Source organism: Corapipo altera, unplaced genomic scaffold (assembly GCF_003945725.1).
Source record: "Corapipo altera isolate COAL_440 unplaced genomic scaffold, ASM394572v1 23b, whole genome shotgun sequence".
Taxonomy (NCBI): Eukaryota; Metazoa; Chordata; class Aves; order Passeriformes; family Pipridae; genus Corapipo; species Corapipo altera.
In genome coordinates this window covers 4,981,418-5,002,972 of record NW_020884885.1, presented here as the reverse complement: position 1 = coordinate 5,002,972, position 21,555 = coordinate 4,981,418, and the positions used below count along the sequence as shown (strand labels likewise).

At 42.9% G+C, this 21,555-nt stretch overlaps 2 protein-coding genes across 2 annotated transcripts in view; one reads left to right on the top strand and one right to left on the bottom strand.

The window, feature by feature from the left end:
* TTC9 (tetratricopeptide repeat domain 9) overlaps positions 1–21,549 on the bottom strand; it is a 28,001-nt gene extending 6,452 nt beyond the window's left edge. The window contains exon 1 of the mRNA XM_027642435.1: positions 21,153–21,549. Within this exon, the coding sequence (XP_027498236.1) occupies positions 21,153–21,522 (370 nt within the window). The 5' untranslated portion in view covers positions 21,523–21,549. The remainder of the gene's footprint in view (positions 1–21,152) is intronic.
* Positions 1–21,555, top strand: part of MAP3K9 (mitogen-activated protein kinase kinase kinase 9) — a 132,017-nt gene that overhangs the window by 92,858 nt on the left and 17,604 nt on the right. The gene's annotated exons all lie outside the window — the stretch shown is intronic.

The following is a 21,555-nucleotide window of genomic DNA, read 5'->3' as shown; positions in this document are numbered from 1 at the left end:
GGATGGGTATGATAGGGAGACAGACAGACAGACAGGAGAACATTAGTGCCTTATTTGTCCCTGCTCCTGCAAACTGCAGGAGAAGAGAGCAGCTTAGGTGAGGGAAATGACTCAGCCCCATGATTCAGAAAGGGTGCAGTCATATGGATTGTTTGCCAAACCCTGCGATTGTTTGCAATTTAAATGCCAATGCTTCTATTTTCGGCATTGCAAAGCAAAGCGATTGTGTTTACTCCTGGGACACACATACACACGCGTGCACACACACACAGACATGACATTGGGGCAGAGAGGGAGAACACAAATGACCCTCTGCAGCTTTGGAATGCCACACAATCTCGTGGCAGTGGCTGGCTTCATTTGTAGTGACATTGCTTCTCAGACTGAGGGCTGCAGCTCCAAAATATACAAAAAGGCAGTCTAACTGTTATGTGACAAGAAAAAGGGGGATAAATTGGATCAAATTTTTTATATGGTTTAATCCAAGGCTGTTAGGTTTAAAAATAGTATGTAATTACCTTTTATCCAGAAGATCCTGTAGGGAGTTTTGCTATAGAAAACAAGGGGCTCTGCCCTGTTGGAATGTTGCCACCAAAAATAAGCCCATCTAGAGCTGCATTCCAAGGCAACTTTGGGATTGACACAATTTGGGGAAGGAAGGCAGAATGCCACTACAAGGATCAGTTCAGAGGCTGGCAGTGTCAAGTGCCAGGGCGTGGAGAGAAATTTCCCATGGCAGGTGGTGTTACTCAGTGTGTCTCTGGCAAGGAGAAGACTCACTGCTCCTGGAAATCCGAGTCATCACAGTTCAGGTGACACCAAAGAACAGCCAGATTTCACTTTTTGCATGGTAACTGCAGGTGAGAGGATATGCTGGGTCAAGAATATGATGCAGTTCTTGATCCTCTTCCCCTGCACCCCTGATGTAAGCCCTACACCCTCTCTGTATCTCACTTTACATTTCATGGGCAGGAGGTTGCCTAGATGACCTCCTAAAATTCCTTCCAACATAAATTAGTCCAAGATTATGATCACTTAACATGGACAGAACACATTCCTAATCCAATTACACATTTAAATCTTAAAGACCTTACCAGGAACAATCATAAACAGGCTTTTACTAGCAGAGCACCGATGGTGTAGATGTGCTGAACAAGGACTGCAGAACTAGCCCTACTGCTGGTACATTTGAGTGATGCAGCCATTAGTAACCAGAGCTTTGTCCCATTTGCTTTAATAATGGAATGTCAGTATATTTTAACAGTTCCTGCCATTAATGAGCACAGGTATTTCAAAAGATGGTTGCTTGCTATTTGATTGCCAGTTAAAAACCATGTACGTTTTTAAAAGCTTAGCAGCATTTCCTTATCCAAAGTTTGTCCCTTCCTATTTGTCACACATTGATTTTTCTTACTCTGTTTCTAATGAAGCTTGAAATCACTGTGCCTTGTTTTCCTTTATTTTTCAAAGCTATTAAAAAGATGGCGGCGTAAATTTACTACTGGCTTTACCACCCTGGAAAAAGGATTGTTTTTTTTATCTGCTGATCACTAGCACGTACAGCAGTGGCAGTAGCTTTCTGCATACTGCCAATCTGAGCCAGCCTTTCACCTTCTGTGAAACTGCCTTTCAGAGCAACCAGGGGGTGGATTTCAGTCTCTCTGTTCATTTGTTACTTGGCATTTCCAGTTAGAGTCATAGAAATGCCTCTGTGAAAAATGACAGGCAGTTTATTCGTATATATTAACTCAGTAATTCCATATTGGACTTGCCTCATGGACTGGTTTAAAAGAAAAGAAAAACTCTCCCACATCCTGCTAATTCACAAACCAAAATGGGTTTCCAGATATCCAGCTGGGTTCTTTCTGTGACTCATACTCACAGTAAAGCTTCTGCAGGGCATCCCCACTAACTATGTACACGGTGAAGAGAAGTCAGTACCACATGGCTAGCAGGAGAGACGTGTTTATCTGAACAGAGCGAGCAGATGGATGTGCAGGAAACAGTTCTGCTGGAAGATTGGGCCATTTGGAGACCCAGCATTGGAAGCGGCTGTTGGAAATGAACCTGGAGGGAGTATCTCCCTTATAAATATTTAGACACGCATGTTTTCAGTTCTTGGTGGACTGAAATGATCTTAATCGAGTGTGATCCAATGCAAATATTGAGGCTGTTAGTAATTCAGCTTTCAGAAATGGAAGAGACATTGAATTCTTGTCCTTACTACCTAATTCAGTCAGGGGAGAATTGTTTTGAAAATGTATTGTTTTCCTAAACAGACACGTGCAGCTCTGGCTGGGAGTATTTGTTTACCACATCAAACACTTTATCACCCTCCTTCTATGTTCATAATAGGCCCCCAGTGAATCCCTTGGAGGAACAGAGCTCACTGAGAAAGACCAAACCTAGACGTTTCTTCAGATCCTCCTCCTACTTTCTCAAAACTCAGTGGGCTTGATTGTGCACTGCATCAGCTCTAGTAGCTCTTTGGTGATTACAACGGTGCCGTTTACTTCCAGATGCAAACCTACAGTCATCCGTTCCCTGCAAGTCTCACAGTCGTAACAGCATCTAGTGGCTACATCTCCCCAACTCAGAAATGTTGCTTGTCCTGCTTCCTGCAGCGTGTGAGAGTTATCCACCGTATTTGGTTATCATTCGCAATTTGGCAGCTGAGTTATTGTGTCAGGTTAAGCAACAAGTAACTCTTAATTTTTAAAACCGTGTATGTCACGTAGTGCTGAAGAGTCCCAACCTGCTGTAAAATAAAATAAAATAAAAATAAAATAAAATAGCCGTCTTGCAACTACTGGGTAAAATGTGCCATGGGAACAGGGAGAAGGTTAATGCTATTAGCTCCACAGGAAGGGCCCTGTCCATCACACTTCCCAACTGACTGCTGATGTTTAAGCAAGGAAACAGGAAATTTGTCTGGTTTTCTTCACAAGAGGAACATTAAGCCTAGATTTGTACATTTTAATTTGTGGATTCAAATCTATGCCAGCCAGCTCCATAAGCTGCAACAATTTGAGAGGTGCCATACCAATTTGGTACCAGTAGATAACTGAAATAGTTTGTATATCCTTGCTCAGCACAAGGCTGGGCAAAACAAAGATTAAAGCACCTGCAGAGCCAAAATACATCTACACCTTTAACCTTTACCACCAGCTGTGGTTAGCAATGGTGGGAAGTTGTAACTAAAATCTTGGCAGTTGATGGGTTTGAATTCTATTTTATTCCACCCTGAAGTAATTTTGAATTCCAGAATATCTTTCAGGAAGCTATCTAGGCTTGACCGGTGCCAGTGAGAAAAGATCCATGACCACCCTTTTCTCTCAAAGGCTAATTACTTTAATTGTTTAAGAAACATCACTACATTTCTATCCTGATTTTTTTTGTTTAGCTGCAACTAACTAGCCACACCTCTGCTACCCTGAAAAGCTTGTGTTTCCTTGTTGCATTGGTACTATGAGATTCTGATCAAGTCACTCCATTTTCTCTTTCTTAGCCCTTATAAAGAGGTGACTAGAGTCTCTTACTAAAAAAATACCCTTACTTTTCAGCTTTCCTTGCTTTTACAGCTGTTCTCTGAACCCGCAAAACAAAGTTCAACTGAAAGTGCTGTCATTTAGCATCTTATCACAGAAACCTCTTCTGTGTGAATACCTCTGCAGGTTACACAAATAGCTCAGTTTGGCCTGAACTTTTGGCTTCTCATTTTGGCTGAGCTAAGAACTAAGTCTGGGAGTAGCATGTCCAGGTTTTAACATAGAGATATTGAACAACAATATCAAGAGCCTTGCTCGCCTGGCAATTTTCACCAAAGGGTAAATCTGCATGCCAGAACAATCGTCCAGACACTTTGTATACCAGTGGCTAAATTCCCATTATAGGCAAGGCTTGAGACCCATCCACGTTAACAGAACACTTAAGCGAATGGGACAAATTGCTGTGCAAGCAGCATTAGCATATCCCTACCCTACGATCCTTCGGCTCAGCACACTGTGTTAGTCATAACAGGAATCCATTTGCTGTTGTTCTGGGAGATGAAAATGCCTTTGCCTTACATAAGAATCTTGGGTTGCAAGTTAATGTTTCCCAAACTCCTGTCTTGTTTGCTGTTCACTATCACTCAGGTAAGCTGGTCACACTGCCTATTTTTAAGATTGCCTTGTGCCTTCCACTGTAGGAGAGGGTAACTTGTAAATTGTTTTTTTTTAAGTTTATGGACTAAAATATTCCATGCGCGATATCTGCCTTTGATGTCTGCTTTTGGAAAATGTCAGCCAAGACAGTTCAGGTATTTTTGAAAAACAGGCTAGGGAAACATTATCTCGTCAAAGATCTCTGGTGACTGTCTCTTTGTATGCATCTCATTCCCTCACTGTTTGGCTTTGCAAATGGAAATCTGGCAGATATTGCTTGTGTCAAGCAGGTGCCTTCTGTTATCCTCTTGGTAATCTATAGCTGGCCAACTGAAAATAAAACCCAGTATGGTACTGCATGCTGTAGAGATATGCTTTAGAATTTGGTACCCAAATCCTTTAAATATTTAGTCCACCCAGGTCACAATTTGATCTAGAAAAAGTGGGGATTTGGAAACTTTGAGAGCACAAAAATCCTCTTACTGGCTTACCGGTCCCAGGAATAAAGGAGAAAGTGGAAATCAAGTTTCACATATGACAGAAAGACAGATGATTGCAAGGGGAAGAGACTGCAGCTGAGAGTAGTGTGGGGACAGAGGCACAGAAAGGGGTAGTGGTGAAAGGGAGTTGGGAGCTGAGGTCTATTGAGGAGGCAAAGTCTGGGCAGAGAAGTGGAATTAAGACTTTGGGACAAGGTGCTAAGGAAACACAGTGCAGCCAGCCTGGAGACCAAGAGGAGCATTTACAACACTGAAATCCAGGCAGAGGAAACCAGCTTCCCTAGCTATGTATGGCAGTAGCTCCTCTGGCAGATCACTTAACCCCAGTCACATTCCTGCTGTAATCACCTTTTTCCTCTGCTGGCTATACTCACCAAGGGATAGTAACCTGCAGTGCTGCAAGCCAGCCCTTGCAAATATTCCCTGGAGACTGGAGCAGCTGTCCTATACAAGAGCTAATGGTAAGTCATGTGGTTGAACCATTCTCATATATCCATGCAAAAGGGTCTGCATCCAAATGACCTTAGTTTTTTCCCACTCCTTAGAATGAAAAAACCAGCCTGTATTGATTTGTTTGGTTGCAATGCAGAGAGAAGTAGCTAAACCTAGTACTGCTTAAACCTGAAGAGGATCTTCCCTCTTTACTGTATTTCCTCTTGACTCAATCGCTGAAGTTTAACAACCTATGTGGATTGTTACTCTTTAGCAAGTGCTAGGTACTCCAGCCACTACAAACTCAATCTGCATTTCACAAACTGACAGTGTCATTCCCAGAAATAAGCACAGTTAAACTCTGCAAAATACTTTGCTTTCAGATATGATCTCACCTTAAATATAGCAGCCAGCAGCTCACTTAAAATATGTTTAAATTGCAGGAAAATGGTGCATATTCTTGCTCTGGTTCTACTTTGGGAACATGATTAATACTTTGATATTACTGCTTCAGATTTTTATTCAGATATTTCATTAAGACCTTTATATATATATCATTGAACAGGTTTTGTTCTCATATCTAAGACTGAAATTAATTGGGCAGACTAGGAAAGTCCTGTACTTCAGAAGGCCTGGCATCCTTCGTGGTGATGCTCTTCCTCAGAAAAGAGAAAAAATGGTAGAGATAAGTTGTGGTTGAAGTATTTGGGAAGAGAAAGTATTGGACTATAACAACAATAACAACAAACCAGGAGGGGAAAAAAAGGAAAAATATTTGTCTTGGAATAGACAGCAACCTTCTAACCATGCCACTAATGGATGTATCATTAATCTCTGTGTGCTGCAGACTGTGTAAATGGTGTTTACAAAAAGCACATGGAGCTTACAGTGTACACTGGAAGAATTAAAAGGAATACCATTACTACATGAGACTAAAAATGTAAGTCATGTTTTAGTATTTTGAATATAATTAGCTTCTAAAATAAATCAGGTAATGTGACTCATAAGATGATGCTGAAAATGTAAAGGGTTATCTTAGTTTAAAAGTCACCTTGGACTTAAACTACTGTAATTTTAATGCACAGCATAAAAAGAACTAGCTATTTGAATACTTATCCAAATTTCTCTAAAGTTGAAGTTACTGATCCTGAGTCGGCAAACTGCACAGCCTACCTGTAAGAAGGCACAGCCCAATTTTTAACCTATGTTTGATCTTGTATTAAATTTTCAATACAGACTGGCACTAAAAGGAGCCATATAACATGCTCAATGTAAGAAACCTGTGCCAAAGGAACGGAGTAAAGCATTCATATCTGCACAGAGCTCCACACATGCTGCGCCTTTCAAGAATGCAACACAGCATTCCTCAAAAGAGGATGCTTAAAGCATCTTTTTTTCAGAGAAATGCTGCATGCAGTTTCACTGCTAGACTCAGATACTAATTAGGATCTGCAGTTTCCAAACAATCTCTTTCATTAAATATTTTTCTTCTTTCGCTATAGTCCAAGCTTGCAAACAAAGAGGATTTTCTGGCTTCTCACCAATAAAAATCTAATTATAGACAGCTTGATAATGTCTGGCAATAATCTGATCAGCTGACTCCTAGTTCCCAGACAACCTTAATGGGATGAAAAGGGAATATCACAATGATGGTAAAACTTTCCAGCCAGTGGCTCTCATTTATTCCTCTCCAGGTACCAAAAATGTCTAAACATGCCCGTATGTTTCCGCTTGCAAGGAAACGTGTGGAAAATTAAAACCCAAACTATATGACAGGTTGTCTCTCCCCATAGGGGGGAATTAATGCTGAATGAAGTGTGGATCCACAAATGTTTGGAGAGCCCAAAGTAAGCCACCTCTTCCAAACTGCCTTCCCCCTCTTCTCAGCCTGACTCTCAATTTGTAAACAGATACCAACTGTTCCTCCCCATCCTGCCATCCTGGCCATGCTTTCCTTACAATATGTAGCACGGTCTCTAGAAGGACCCTGACTTTACCACTCCAATTAGCTTTTCTATGAGAGAGAGAGAGGCAATGGTAGTGACCAAAGTATGCTGATGCTTCCACCATCGTACACATTAAAAGGTATTCAGCAGTTCTCAAAGGAGCTGCTGAGCCTGTGTGTCAGGCTTTCTGTGGCTGGTAGCCCACCCTAGGACTCTGCCTATTGCCTTCCTTTGGAATGCACAGGGCCGATAACAAGAAGTAATAGCTAATATGAGCTGCCAGAACAGATCAGTTTAACTTCAGTCTGTGATAGGGTGATCAATCTTGAAGGTAAAAGAGAAACAGTAGATATCTTGGCTTTTACGCTACTCAAATGACAAATTTTAGTGACATTTTCTCAAGCAGGTTGAAGGAGCACAGTCTCAATGAATAGACTTAACTTTGTTAACAAAATGAAAGGCAACATTAAGTAGGGTTCTGCACTGATCTGTCCTAGGCCTCATGGTATTTGACACTGTCAATAAAGACCTAAATGACAGACTGCAGACTTCTTGTCAATTTGCAGATAACACCAGATGTGAGGAGCCAGTGTCTGCTGGAAGATATGGGTAAAATTTCAAAGGATCCTCAAAAATTGGTGGTGTCCTGATAAAAACAGGATGCAATTTGACAGGGGAAAGTTAAAAGTCCTACAGTTAGGCAGGAAAGCCCCCCACTATGTAAGTACAGCAGGGGAACAGCTGGTTGGAGAACAATTCTGCTGAAAATCCACAGGAGGACCCTGACAATAACAAATGGTCCAGAGAGGACAGAATATAAGCCCTCAAGGAGACAGTGAGGGAAGAGAGGCTAACTCTGATCATCTACATAAAAAGAAAAAACCCAACTCTAATGCAAAGAAGGGCATAACCAGGATACTATCTGTTCTTCTTGTACTCAGGAAGTAACAAGAGGGCTTACATTTCAGCTAGGAAAAACTTTATAGCAGTAAAGAGAAAGAAGCTTTGAAAGAGATTGCTTGGGAAAGTTGTTAAGGTTTCTAGATTTCTAAGTGTTTATGAACAGCGTAAGCAAAAGTTATCTGGGATATTGTCTTATCTGTACACTTGTACCACACATGGGTATGGACAGAAGGCTCTTGACAACTCTTCAGTCCCATTCTTGATTGTCCTGTAACACTCAGAGCATAAACAATACTGAGTTGTCCTTGACAGCTGCCATTTAGTGTGAATTCCTATCAGAAGGTCCTGTTGGAGGATGCCAAACCAACATCTTAGCAGGACACGTGAACAGGTGAGCATTTAAGTCAAAGCTGGCATGACTGCTAGCTTTTGCTATGTGCTTATATTCCCGTATTTCAGACTTCTGTAGTTTTGAAGAGCACAGTTATTTAAAAGTGTTCATTATTTCTAAATTATGTTTCTTAAGCTACTTTTAAGGTAAGTTTGTGGTGATTTGTGCTTCTTTTTTGTCATGAATCCAGTTATATAATATTGCAGTTTTCCTTCAGAGGGCCAAAGCTTTGAGAAGCAAGGACTTTCAGCCAACTTTTCACCTGATCCCCATAGCTTCTGTTTCAAAAGAGTATTTTGACCTACCACTTTCTGTAGTTACTGGTCCTTCAAAATAAAACCAGAGGCTTACTGAAAATTCTTAGGTGCGGTAATATTAAAGCAGTAGTTGAAACCTAGATGTCATGCAAACAAGAACTGTTGTCTGAAGCCAAAATCTGCCTTCAGCTGTGTACCAGCAAATCTTTATTCTACCAAACTAAAGACCTTCACATGGAGATGATCTTCATATTGCATCTTCTAATATGCATGCCTTTGTTTTTTTCCAAGAGGTAGGAGCAAAGTCCTATCAAAGCACTGGTGGAGCAAGAGCTTCAGTCAGCTTTTAAATACTAGATAATTTTGATTCTATAAATACTAGCTCCTACTGTAGCCACATGAGAAGAGATGGAAGTTCCTTCTGTTTGTTTTTGCCAAGGCTGCTATTGTTGATTTCTCAGGTTAAACACTCTGGAGGTTTCCTCCTCTCTGACTTATCTAGTAATCTTTGACCTGTCTTTATCTTTTAAAATCAGTACTCAGACTGCAGAAAACATACATATCTAGGTCTAGTCTAGTCCAGTCAATTACAAATGCTTAGCCTTCGGATCTGTTCCAGTTGCTATTTATTCCAGTGCCTCTTCTTTGCTATTTGCTTTTGCTCACCTTGTGTTGCTTTACTCTTTCACTGTGGTACCTTCTCTACATCGTACCTTTTCCTCTTCTGGCCTCCTGTTGCTATTGATATCCACTGAAGGAATCTTGTCTCTTGAGTTGTTTTCACAAGAGAAAAGTACATAGAATTTTATCAGTGATCAGCAACACCAGACAACCATCCAGTAAGTGTCTGGCATTCAACAGCAGTCCAACTCCAAGAAGTGCCATCATTCTCACCAGAACATATTAAACAGTGAAATCAAGTGGATGAATGGAAGGATAGTGGTTTTTTTAAACCCCATCTGAGACAGGGAGGCAATTTCTGTAAATAGGGAGGCACTTTGGAAGAAGTGGTGGATTTTAAGCTGCCTTCTCTACTGAAGAGAAAAGCATCCTTTGCTCACAGTGGTTCAAATTAACTGACAACAGTACTGTGAAATGCAGCTGGAACAGCTTGAAGACTCCCAAATGAAGTCACAGACAGTTGTGTGTGCCATGATTGCCTCAAGTCTAGTTTACTGCAGCATGCTCAATCTGGGATGAAAGCTAGCACTTTATCCTGTACTACAAGCCACGATGACGTCGCTACATAACATCTGTGTGCTGTGCCCTGTGGTGGCTCACAGTTCACCTCCCAGGACACATGAAACAGCTGACCATTGCAGAGTCTGCTAAGGGGTGGAAAGCAGGCTTGCCCTGGGGCCACCTCTTTGTATATTCGTACCATTTATAATTGATAGGGACTGAAATGCTTTTAGTTTTGTCTTGAATGCTTCCTAGCTGAAAAGAATCATCTGGCAACATGGAGATGTCAAATGAGGAGGAGCATTTCCTTCATTAAATTAATTACTAATTCATATGTTTTATCCAGTTCCAGTGTAGCCCAAAGCCTTTCCCTTTTAATGATGTTTTGAAACAGAGAGAAACCTTTATGGCCTCTGTGGGAGGGATGGATAGGAGAACAACTGACAGAATCAAAAAGGCAAGGATGCCCTAGTCAACTGTTTTCTAAATAACTGAAGAGGGAGAGGTGTAAAACAAAGGTCTCAAACTTATTTTCCTTAAAAATGCATGAAAGAAACTTACAGAGAAGAGTGGTTTGTCAGCAACAGCGAACTAACCCTGGTTGTGCCAGGCTGTCATCTGCCTGAGCTTTGACAGACCACATAAAGGGAGTTTAAGCGTCGCCCTTTCACGTAGTTGGGCCTCTGGTGTCCCTACCTCTTCCCTGTCCTCCATTTATATCATACTAACTTAGTATCACTGACACATCAAATCTAGTTGGCCAACAGGTTTGAAAGTTACTGAGAGGGGACTGACAGGCAGACTGCAGAAAACATACAGGCTTATGACTAATTTCCTTTGGAAATCAGGCTGAAAACAAATAAACTAAAGACCAGAGGGATTATTCAGTATATTATTTACTTGAAAAAGTAAGGGTTTGAACTGTGCAGGAGCATAAGCCAGAACTCTAATAAGATGTCTGCTCTTTAATATAAGCTGTGGCAAAGTGCTTCAGGTAAAGATCTCAGATCACTCCCAAAGTGTTCATAAACCATGTCCGTGCAATGCATTGTTGGCAGTGGAAGAACAAGGTAGGAGTATGTGTCTGACTTGGGGTAACCTCCACCTCAAATAGAGAGGCTGTTTTCAGGCACTATGAACACTGGAATCATTATACTGAATCAGTAGAATTCTCTGTCTTGACTGTAGCTTTTTGGTTAAGGAAGGTGAAGATACAGTATAAGAATTATATGATGGCTAAAGAGACTGAAATGGGTTCTGTTGACAAGCATACTGGTCTGCAAAGAGATCACTAGTAGAATTCCTCAGAAATTAATTTCAGAATGGAGCTTGTTTAGTATTTTATTAATACCCCTATGTAAAAGTCAGAGTGACCTACTGACTGTCAAGTTCAAAGATACTGTCAAAAGGGATGAGGATGACAGTGTGATATAAAAAGAACTACATGACCTTGTACACAGCAATAAATTCATTTGGGATGGAATTTGGTGATACAAAATTTAAGACTGCGCTGTTTGGGACTACTAAGAATTTTTGCTAGAATTTATGAGGAAACAACCGAAGAGGAAAAGGATGTGAATATACTATCGGTTCACAGAATGAGTCACTTATGTGACATGGCCATGGACAGGGAAATGAAAATCTTGGAGAAGTTTATTCAAAAATTCAAACCAGTTAGCAGTGCTTCTCAAGCATGAAAATGTAATATTTGCTTTACCGTTTTTATCCTATTTAATAGGGCAGTGAGTGTTCTGATTAGTTATATGTCTAAGCCTTCTTTTCTAACCTTATTAGGTTCTTTAACTCCATGATACTTTCTGGCACTGTACTCCCAAGTTAATCAGACCTGAGGTTTAAAAATTATTTTGTATTAATCTATTAATTTAATTTACCACCCCACCCCATGAGCAAAGCTCCTAAGCTGCCTCAGTTTGAGTTCCATCACAGTTCTTAGAGAATGTAAAAAGGAGAATGAATCCATTTGCTTTGTATTTCCAGTATAGGTGAGGATCTTATGCTGCTCTGGTTTCCTTGCAACATGAACACACTACTGTGTCTTAAGCAATTAATCACTAAAAAGGATTTAAGAGGATAGTAATCTGGGATTTGAATTATCCTAGTATTAAAAATATATGGTGACTAAAGAGTTGAGGCTTAACTTTGCATCACAGTGTTTGATGAGAGAATCATTGCTATAGGCATGGTGCAGAAATTTTGGGTTGATTCCTTTTGAATCACTAGACAAGAAAAAAAGTGCCTTTGCAGAACAATAGCTAGGGCTCACTTATGGTTTTCCAGAGCACCCTAACAGACTCCTTCTCTCCTTCTCTGACCTCGGCTTCTGTAAGATAACTGGGTGGGGTGATGCCTGTTTGGGAGAGGCTATGGTCATTGCATGGATTTATTCTCTGAAAGTGTACATGAAACAAAATCTTTCTGCCCTCTCCCTCTCTGGGAGCAAAACTGAAGCAGAGGAATGTGAATTCTCGCAGCTTCTTCCCTGTAACGGGTTGAAAGATCGTTCTTTATATCATAAAGATGCTTTCCATTTCAGGGTGAATTTCCGGATTATATGGTGACTGCAGGGATAACACAGCACACCGGAGGTAGATGTTTGTTAGTCACATCAGTCCAGGAATAGATAAAGGGAGCACTAAAAGTCTGACGTAAATTTTCCAGTCCCAGACACTTCCTCTGCTTTTAATTTGCTTCGGGGAGTAAATTTCCTCTCCCATACACTACAGTGGGGAATATGCAGGGCAAGGATACCCCACTGCTTGTTTTGTATTCTCCTCTCCTTCTACTTCAAGTAGCAGTAAACAGCTCTGCTGTCTGGAGTTAAGTTTTCAAGTTGGAAAAGGCCAAAGATAAGCAGCATGCAACTGGGCTGATCTGAAATCAGTCTTTACATTTTAAGTTAAGCCTCACAGACACATCAGGTGGGTAGCGAATTTCCACCACTGCCTGGTTAGGTTCTACTAAGAGGGCCCTGAACCCTCTTGCTCTACGGAATAAGGTGACTTACAGCAAGAATAAGGTTACTTATACTCAAGGTACCTCACTTGAGTTTCATCAGGTAGGAAATGAGCTCTTTAGATGTCCCTGATGTGGCCAGGCCAAAGTAACATCAGAGGTGTGGAAAATGACAGTTGTAATCAGGGCATCAAAGGAGCTTTGGAATCAAAATTTAAGGAACATAATTTGGTGACTCTTTGCTGGCTGACCCAGCTGCTTCTTTCCAGCAGCTCCCAGGCAACTGCATGGATGGCTGGATCAACAGAGTTTTGCTGTCTGCCACTCTGATATGGAAGGAGATGGTGTTGCCATCGATGCAGAACAATCTACATGACAGCCCCTTAAACTGGTAGCAAGTAAATGCAGTGGGCAGTGCTCCTAGTAAAGAAAGAAAGGGAATGCTGAGCAGTGGCTATAAAGGTATTTGCTTTAGTAGGACAGAGATTTGACCTGTCAAGCATGGATGTGTTGGAGAAGGAAAAGTGCTGTAGCCTTACAAGGAACAATCAGTGTCCTGTGTCCTGAAAAGCTTATGCAGCAATGTAAGGATGGTGTTCTCTGCCCCTAGGGATGTGTAAAGGGGTGCCTTTTTGATGGTACATGTGAGTGAACAGGACTGAGATGTCATGACAGTCAGGAGCTTGGGACACAGGACTTGTCAGGCAATTATGGTTTTATTGGCAAACATCCACAACTCCTAGAGGTGCAAACAGCATGAGATTTTTTTTTCCCCCAAAACTCTTGTTGGGAGGTTGTTGCAGAACCATTCAGTGGTGGTGACTTACACTTGCTAAGGCTTTCCAGATAAGTATGTGCTAATCGGGTGGGCAAAGTTGTGATCATGGCTACACAAGACAATCATGTGTTAAAATTCATGCCCCTGATTGGAAGAGTTGGTAATTTTATCAAGGTGAATGTCAAAGCATGTAAATATACAGAACAGAGTCTCACACTTGCACACGTGCACACTGTTGTAGAGAGGAGCTCCTCCTGGTTATACATAAACAGGTAACCAGCACCGACTGCCTTCCTGCAAGTGTTACAGCACCCACAGAGGGATGAGAGGACCTCACTGGCAGAGCAGAGATGGGGGGCATCTGGGAAGGGACAAAACTCTGTGTGGGAGAGCATAATATCTGACAAAGCTGTGTTGCAACCAGGAGAGCGAGTAACAGAATTCAAAGGGTATAGGCATGGACTGTGTAAGCAGCCCCAACTCCTGTGCCAAGAAATAAGATGGGAGAATTGGGTACACAGGACAAAGACAAGGAGAAACAGATAGTGCTATCCAGCCTATGAGCCTCAGGGCAGTGGCGTGTCAAGAATTTGGAAAGTGGGGAAAACAAAGTGGATTTTGAAGTAAAGATCACGACATTAGCTATTGCATATGCATAGTAACAAATGCGCTCTGGAATGTCAAGCTATGACAGCTAAAGATCGTTGCTCCCAGCTGTCACTTTTGCCATAGGTTATCAGAGAGAAAATATGACCGTACCTAATTCACTTCCATGAACTGTCTTAGTACTGTTTCTAGCAGTGTCCTACAGTCTGAGACTGATTTTGCTGCTCCAGCCCATTGAAGATCCATCCATGGACCTTTAATGGATGTCATTTGCAGCTGCCTAGGCAAGTGAGTAAGAACGCTACTACGACCTACCAGCCTCACACAAGCAAGTCTACCTTCAGCAATTCCAGCAAAGCTTTCAGAAACTGCACTGACTCTACAGTCTTCATGAAAGGGAAGAGAATAGCAACACTCCATGCCACCACAAGAAGATTTACCTGCATTCATCCATCAATGTCCTAAGCTTACTGTTTCCCATTCAAGATGCAGTTCAGAACTGAACAAAAAGAGACAGATTCCTGAGCAGCCGTTACTAACAACTTTCTAGTTAATGATAGTTAATACAGACTCTTTTTCAAAGCATTTTAACCCTCTGTATTAGTCACTGGTATGGTCATCTGAGTAAGCTGAAACCAGAATTAATAAACAGTTGTCCTCCTTCTGTATCAGTTTCTCACCCATGAAGTGAGAGAAGAAAGAAGAAAATAAATAGCCAGTATTTTGTCTCAAAAGTTTATTATGTATTTTCTCCCTTTCTTCATTTTGTTCCCTCAATTTCATAGTCCTTTGTGTGTTATTTTCTGCGAGATGGCACAATGCCAAGAACAAACTGGCAACATTTAGACCTCCCCTTTTATTTATTCTGTTTATTTTTACTGTTCTTTTTCTCACAGCAACACCTTTACCATCCTAAAACCCTAATGTGAGAACTTCTGATGATTCTCCCTTCTTGGAGCATCAGTTGCAATGCTAGAAGACACTGATGAGGAACTTGGGATGTGCTGCTGAACTAATAGGCAGTTCTAGGAAAAAGGCTGGAGAAAGAGGTTTGGAGTTGGGTTAGAAATTTCTGGGCCTGGACCCAAGAAAGGAAGGATGCTCCACCTGCTGAACCATGCAGAGGTGGCCCAGCTCTCAGAAAAGGTGGTAACCACGGAGCTCATGAGTGTATTTAGCAATAGACTGGGACCTAGGTTTGATTTTAACACTAGGTTTTATTGAACCAGCTGAAACATCTTCAGCACAGCACTGATGAAAACCTGTGGAGGTCTAAGACGCTGTGACTCAGCATAACTTTTGCTGGAGGAAACTCTAGGACAGCATTTCAGAAGATGGAGTAAAGCTGGAAGGATTTGCTACTACAGAACTCTGAGAAAACAGCAGTGTCCTCAAGGTGGAGAACAACAAGTACTCTTAGGTAAACAAATTAACCACTGCTCTTTTCTTGGAGAAGCTTTCTGATTTTTGATATTTCCTGCTTCATCTCCCATAGTAAACTGTAGGTAGACTTTGAGGGATCTCAGCTTAGCAAGACTGCAGCTCCTCTGGATAGTCTGGCCAGGGGATCTCAGTACTCTGTTTCAGGAAAATGGGTACAAGGTCAGCTGGGACAAGCTTCTCCTCATGCAAAGGGAATTAAATGTGGTAGAAGTGGCTGCAAAAAAACAAACCAGTCTACAAAGCCTCAAGTTTTGAAAAGGCTTAGGATGAATAGTTACATATACAGAGGAAAACACATCTACCTCAGTAGGAGAGATGCTGTTAGACATATATCACTTAAATCAAGTTCGGTGGCAGCTTGGTATCCTTTCTTTTCCTCCCTCCCACCCCCCTGGCATCTGGATGTATTTCCATCCCATCCTTTCACTGCACAAGAAACTCCCTGAATAGGGAGAATTTTGCTATCCTAAATACAAGGGAAAAGGTAAATACTGAGTATTTATAAAGAGTAATTAATGACAACAGCTTGAAATCCCACACTTTTCTTAAATACATGTCAGAGTCTGGCCTGTCACTAAAAAACGACACACAGTGATCTGTGTTTAATTCTCTGCTGCAGTTGCACCTACCTGGAGCAATAATTGCATCAGTCCTGTAAAACAAGATGTTTCCATGCATTCTGGGCTGGGCAATTATATCTAAACCAAGAGTGTCAGGAAACGCCCCCACGCTAATCAGTGAAAATGCAGACCGCACCCGGCTGCTCTGTTTGCTGCTGTCCCTCTTTCCCACCGCATGGCATCCTTACAGAGGGTGTTTGTTGTTGATGCAGCACATTAAAAAAAAAAATCACATCAAGCAACAATCCAAGACTGCTTTAACACCCACAGCACCATGTGTCCTGGTAGAGTCTGTACTTGCTAACGGCTATATGCTGGAATGGGCTTTTAGCAGAGACTCCTTGTGACGTGTCCTAGTGGGTGGTCAGTGGAAAGTTTTACCAGTTTTTCTCATGTTTAGTTACATTTTTACTTGGATTAAGTATTATAAGTATTTTTACTTGGATTTCTCAGTTGAACCACTCACCGAAGTCCATGCAACTGGTGACAACTGCAAGCAGTACCTACACCCCAGATTGAGAGCGCTTGAAGGTTCCTATGCTGATGGAAGTGCCATGTTTTGTGTGACTGTCACTATGACCTTCACATAGTCATATGACTGGTACCAGTGCATGTTTCTACCAGTGTAGGAAGCCAAACCTCATTATCAAGGGTGAGGTGTATCTTGGAGGGCTACATTTTTAATACTCCGCAGGTATGTGTACCCTCTTGCCAAGACTCCTATAGTAAACTAAGGATACCTGAATGAGAATATAAACATGCTGCATTTGATTTACATTCACATATTAGCAAAACCTTACAGTACGCCCAGGTCATAAATACAGATGGATAAACTGAAGTTTAGGAAAGATTTAGTGAAGATAATACAAATGGTTAGCACGGGGGGAAGGATTAAAAACCAGATCCCCCTACGCCACTCATCATCCCCAGATCGCTCTCTGATTCCATTTCTCCTGCCAGGATTAGCTCTAGCATTTCTGCATGCTTAGGAAAATCAACAAAGGTTTGCTTATCACACTGCAACATTCCCTCACCAGAAAAGCTTAAAACTATGCTTACCCTTAGCATTTTGCTGCTTTGGAATGACTGGGACCTGTTTCTCTCTGCAAAGCAGACACAGTCCTTTTGATCCTGTAAAATTTTAGGCAGCAATGGTGGAATAAAATAATCATTGTGTTGCATGGTTGCATTTGTAGTTGGCAAATGATCCCCATCTGCATGCAATACATAAAGCATTTAACTTCTTCTACATCAAAGATGCTGCAGGAGTAGAAAGGAGACCAAGACCTGAGGTGTATTTGGCCAGTTTGCTTTTCTGCAAGCATTCTTTGTACATTCCTCTGTTTCTTAAAAGAACATAAACCACTAATTTGAGAAAACTCAGCTGAATGCACCATCAGGATGAGATTGTGGTCCTCATTTTTTATTTTTCAACAGGGCTGAGAGAGGCAAAAAGAGGTCAAGTGACTCCCTCAAGGTCAGAGACCATCAGTGAGTCATAAAGAAAGGACTGTTTGCCTTACAAGCCTGCATTCATTCCGCAAAGCTCTGTGCTGCTGGTAGGGTTTTTCTTTGCCTACCCTAGCAATTTCTGGGAGCCTTGACCATGCTGCTGCTCTTGCCTCTGGTGACATTCATCAGAATGACTTGTGGTAAAATGAAGGGCTATTGGCAGGCCTGTGTAAGAATGCAGCAGCACTGGATTTGGCAGATGTGGAGTCCCTTTAAGGCAAAACTCTTGGAGCTTAAGCTGAAGTGTAGCTAGTAGCTTAGTGAAAGAAACATGAGCAGCTCTGCCAATAGCAAGCAGTGAAAATCCTAGGCTGATTTAAAATAATAATTTTAAAAAGTCACGGGAATTTAAAACCCGGCAGATCTGGGATCCTTTGAAATGGGCTAAATAGCTTAGGCTGTGGGGGTGCCACACAACTCCACAACAGGGGACCTTAGAAAACGCACCACATACTGTGGGGCTCTGATTAAATATGAGAGCTGGCCATGCCACCACACCTTACAATAGAATTGCCTTTTGAAGGTGCTCTGCAAAGAAGTGGAGCTAAACAAGAGTCTCTGTGCACGTCTGTGCCTACACTTACCTTCTGCAGGAAATAACAGGCACTGATAACATTTTAGTATTTGCCCACATGTTCCTACTCATGTAATCGGTCAGATTAAAAAAAAACCAAACAAACAACTCCAGCCCTCATCCATGAGATCGCCCCAAATCCCCTCTGGGTGTATTTGTCACCTACGTGCATATTTACCAGTAGCTCGTGCTCTCCTCTTACTGTTTTGCTGCATCTAAAGAAGTAAATGTGTGTGTGTGCATCTATAGTTGTGATGCAAAGCATCTCTGACAGGTGGCTGTGTGGAGGCCACATGAAAAATGACAGTGCAAAAGCAAGGTGGACTTGTCAAATGCCAAGCCTAGAGAGTAAGCGGAGGTGCTAAAAGAACTTGGTAATAAGGACAGTGAGATGACAGCTGCTAATGCTACCGGGTATACTTCAGAGCTAAGTGAAAAACTGCTTTCTCTAGAGTTGATATGTACTGCTGTTATGCTTTCTGCACTATACAGATTTATTTGTTTTAGAATCAGCTCTAGAAACCCAGCAGTGCTCAAAAGCAAAACTCCCCGCATCTCCTCTCCTCCACAGGTCAAGTAACACTGACTTCAACTCTAACAGTATGTGCTGGTGCCCCTGCTAGAGCCCACTGTGTAAAGAAACTGGTGCCGTCTGCTGTATCACACTTGGAAAATAAAGTCCCACTGCTGCACCTCTTGAAGTTGTTATTAGAAAGGTATACTAATTATTGTTACATTTCTAGGGAAACTTCCATTCCCCTCTTCCCTTCACCTCAGACATGAATTCACAGATCTTCCTGCTGGAATGGGAGCTCTAGAACCAGGCTAGGAATAACTGCAATTCCAGTTTAACTGCACATTGCCCTCTCCAACATGCAGGGCATTTCTTTAAAGTTGCTTGCAGACAGCCCAGCAGACCCACGTGAAGCTATGCATTTCCAAGACAAATGTTGTTCTCTGCTCTGTGCATGCCATCTACTGAAAACATGTGACAACCGTCTGTGCAAAATGACAGCTTGACCTGCTGTGAGGTTATCCCAGGAAAAGCACTGCTTGTAACTCCAGGGTTAATTATACTCATCTCCTCCTGTGTTCATACTGGTTAAATTTAGGAAAAAATCTGTTCATATCTAGGTTAAAGATGGAACACGTTTCTCTCACCAGTTGCTACTGCTGACAAGATCAAATACAACCAACAAAGACAAAAATTCCTTGCAAAAACCTGAAGTGGTAAATAAATGGGCTGGACAATGACCATTACACAGGACAACTCTGTCAGCAGGAGCTGACACGTTTCTAGCAAGTGGAACTTGTGTACTCGGCAGAAAGTGCCACAGAAGCAAATTCTATCCTTCCCTCCCGCTCCATTTACCTTCTACTTACCATGTCTCATTTGTATCTACTGGAGATATTGCCTGTGAGCCCTTTTCAAGCCCAGGAGCTCACCAAGCTATATTGTTCAAAGCATTACAGGTTCTTTGTATAACCCTGCCAATCTAAATGATCCTTGCCAAATACAATGGATTTTAATAAACCTGTGAACAGAAATTTGTAGAGAGATAAAATTACAGCAATTACGATATCGCTCTGAAATCTCACTTGCCTCTCCCTCTATGCGATTTCAATAGGCTTTTGAAGGAAGAGTATTTGGAAACATGATGAAAGAGAGCTAAATTGTGCTCCCCATTACATCCCAAAAGGCATGTGGAATATAAGACACTGGCATGCATTAAGACAAGAGAGAATGCTGGCTTGGTGTTTCAAACTGTTCGCTTCATTCTACATCTTTTTAGCACTAGAGAACAGGAAACAAAGCTAACCAACTCTGTCTAGGAAGCCAAAAGCTGATGTCCTGATTTTTTCCATTTTTTAGCCCCAAGGATATAAAGGGCAATAAGCAACTCTTCATCTTTCTGGAAAACAGCAGAGCTTTATTAATGTTGTTATTTTGTGCACCTTGTCCAGACTATGAATGCTCTTTTCCCTGTGCATACCTAGGCACAAGTTTTTGTTTCAGAGATGCTTTCAGGCTTGGAAAGAAAAAAAACATATGGTGCTGCAGACCAAAAATAACCTCTGATCCTGCAGGTCTTGTTTGAAGTCAACAGGCGTTCTGTTTCTGTAAGGGCTTCAGAATCAGACTACAAAGTGGTTAAACCCCCCATCCGTCCCCTCCATCTTCTGCAGCACTTCTAAACAGATGGCAGGGAGCAAAGGGAGAGATGATCAAACGTCTACTGACCACAGTGGTGACTGGCATCCAGCGAAAAGCCAGGGCTGTATTTGCTTTCAGCTTTAAGTGCTAAGAGGCCAAAAAATTCTTTTTATATCTAGTAGAACTATTTGGAGCTACCGCAGTAGCGCCCAAACCCTTCCCTTTCCTTACATCAAATGTGGTAGAAGGAGTCTGTCTCTCTATAATACCGTTAATTACAGGCACCAGAACGGAGCTGTGGTTGAAGGGACTGAAGGACATCTCGGGCTGAGGGCACATAGCAGCCTGCAATCTTGGCCACTTCACGAGCCGCGATTTCTGTCAGCCGGAGCGCCCCACGCACGCACCGCCGCCTTGCCACCTGTCTCCCGGGGGAGGAAAGCAAGGGGATTCATCGCTGGCGGATGGAGCCGCCCGGGGGAAGAGCTGGGGGCCGCGAGCGAGCCCGAAGAGCAGGAGCGGCGCGGCCGTGCGCCCCTTCCCCAGCGCTGCCCGAGGCTCCCGGCCGTGCGCCGACAGCACCGCTGTGCCCGGCGTGAGCGCGAACGCGAAAATGGAAGCCAGCGGGAGGGAAGGGGATGCAGCGAGCGGAGCAGCGCAGTAGCGCTGCTTTGCGGAGGGGAAGGGAGGTGTGCGCGGCGCAGGTGGGGACCCCCCGCCCGCGGCCCCGCTGACCTGCCAGGCTGTTGTAGCAGTCGACCTCGATGGCCTCCACCGCCTGCCGCTGCTCCTCGCTCAGCCCCGCCGCGGCGGCGGCGGCGGGAGGGCGCTGCCCGGCCGGCTCCTGGCTCAGCAGCAGCAGCAGCGCCTTCAGCTCCAGCAGGGCGCGGTGGTACTTGCCGATGGCCTCCCGGAATTTCTTGTCCTTGTAGCACTGCGCCCCTTCGGTCTTGAAATCCAGCGCCCGCCCGATGAGCTCGCCCGGCTCCGCGCTGCCCGCCGCCGCCGCCGCCCGCGGCTGGGCACCCCCGGCGGAGCCGTGCCCATCGCCCGCCCCGCGGCCGCCGGCGTTCAGCTTCCCCGCCGCCGGGCTCGCCCTCTCCATGGCCGCGGCGCCGTCCGGCTCCCGCGCCGCCCT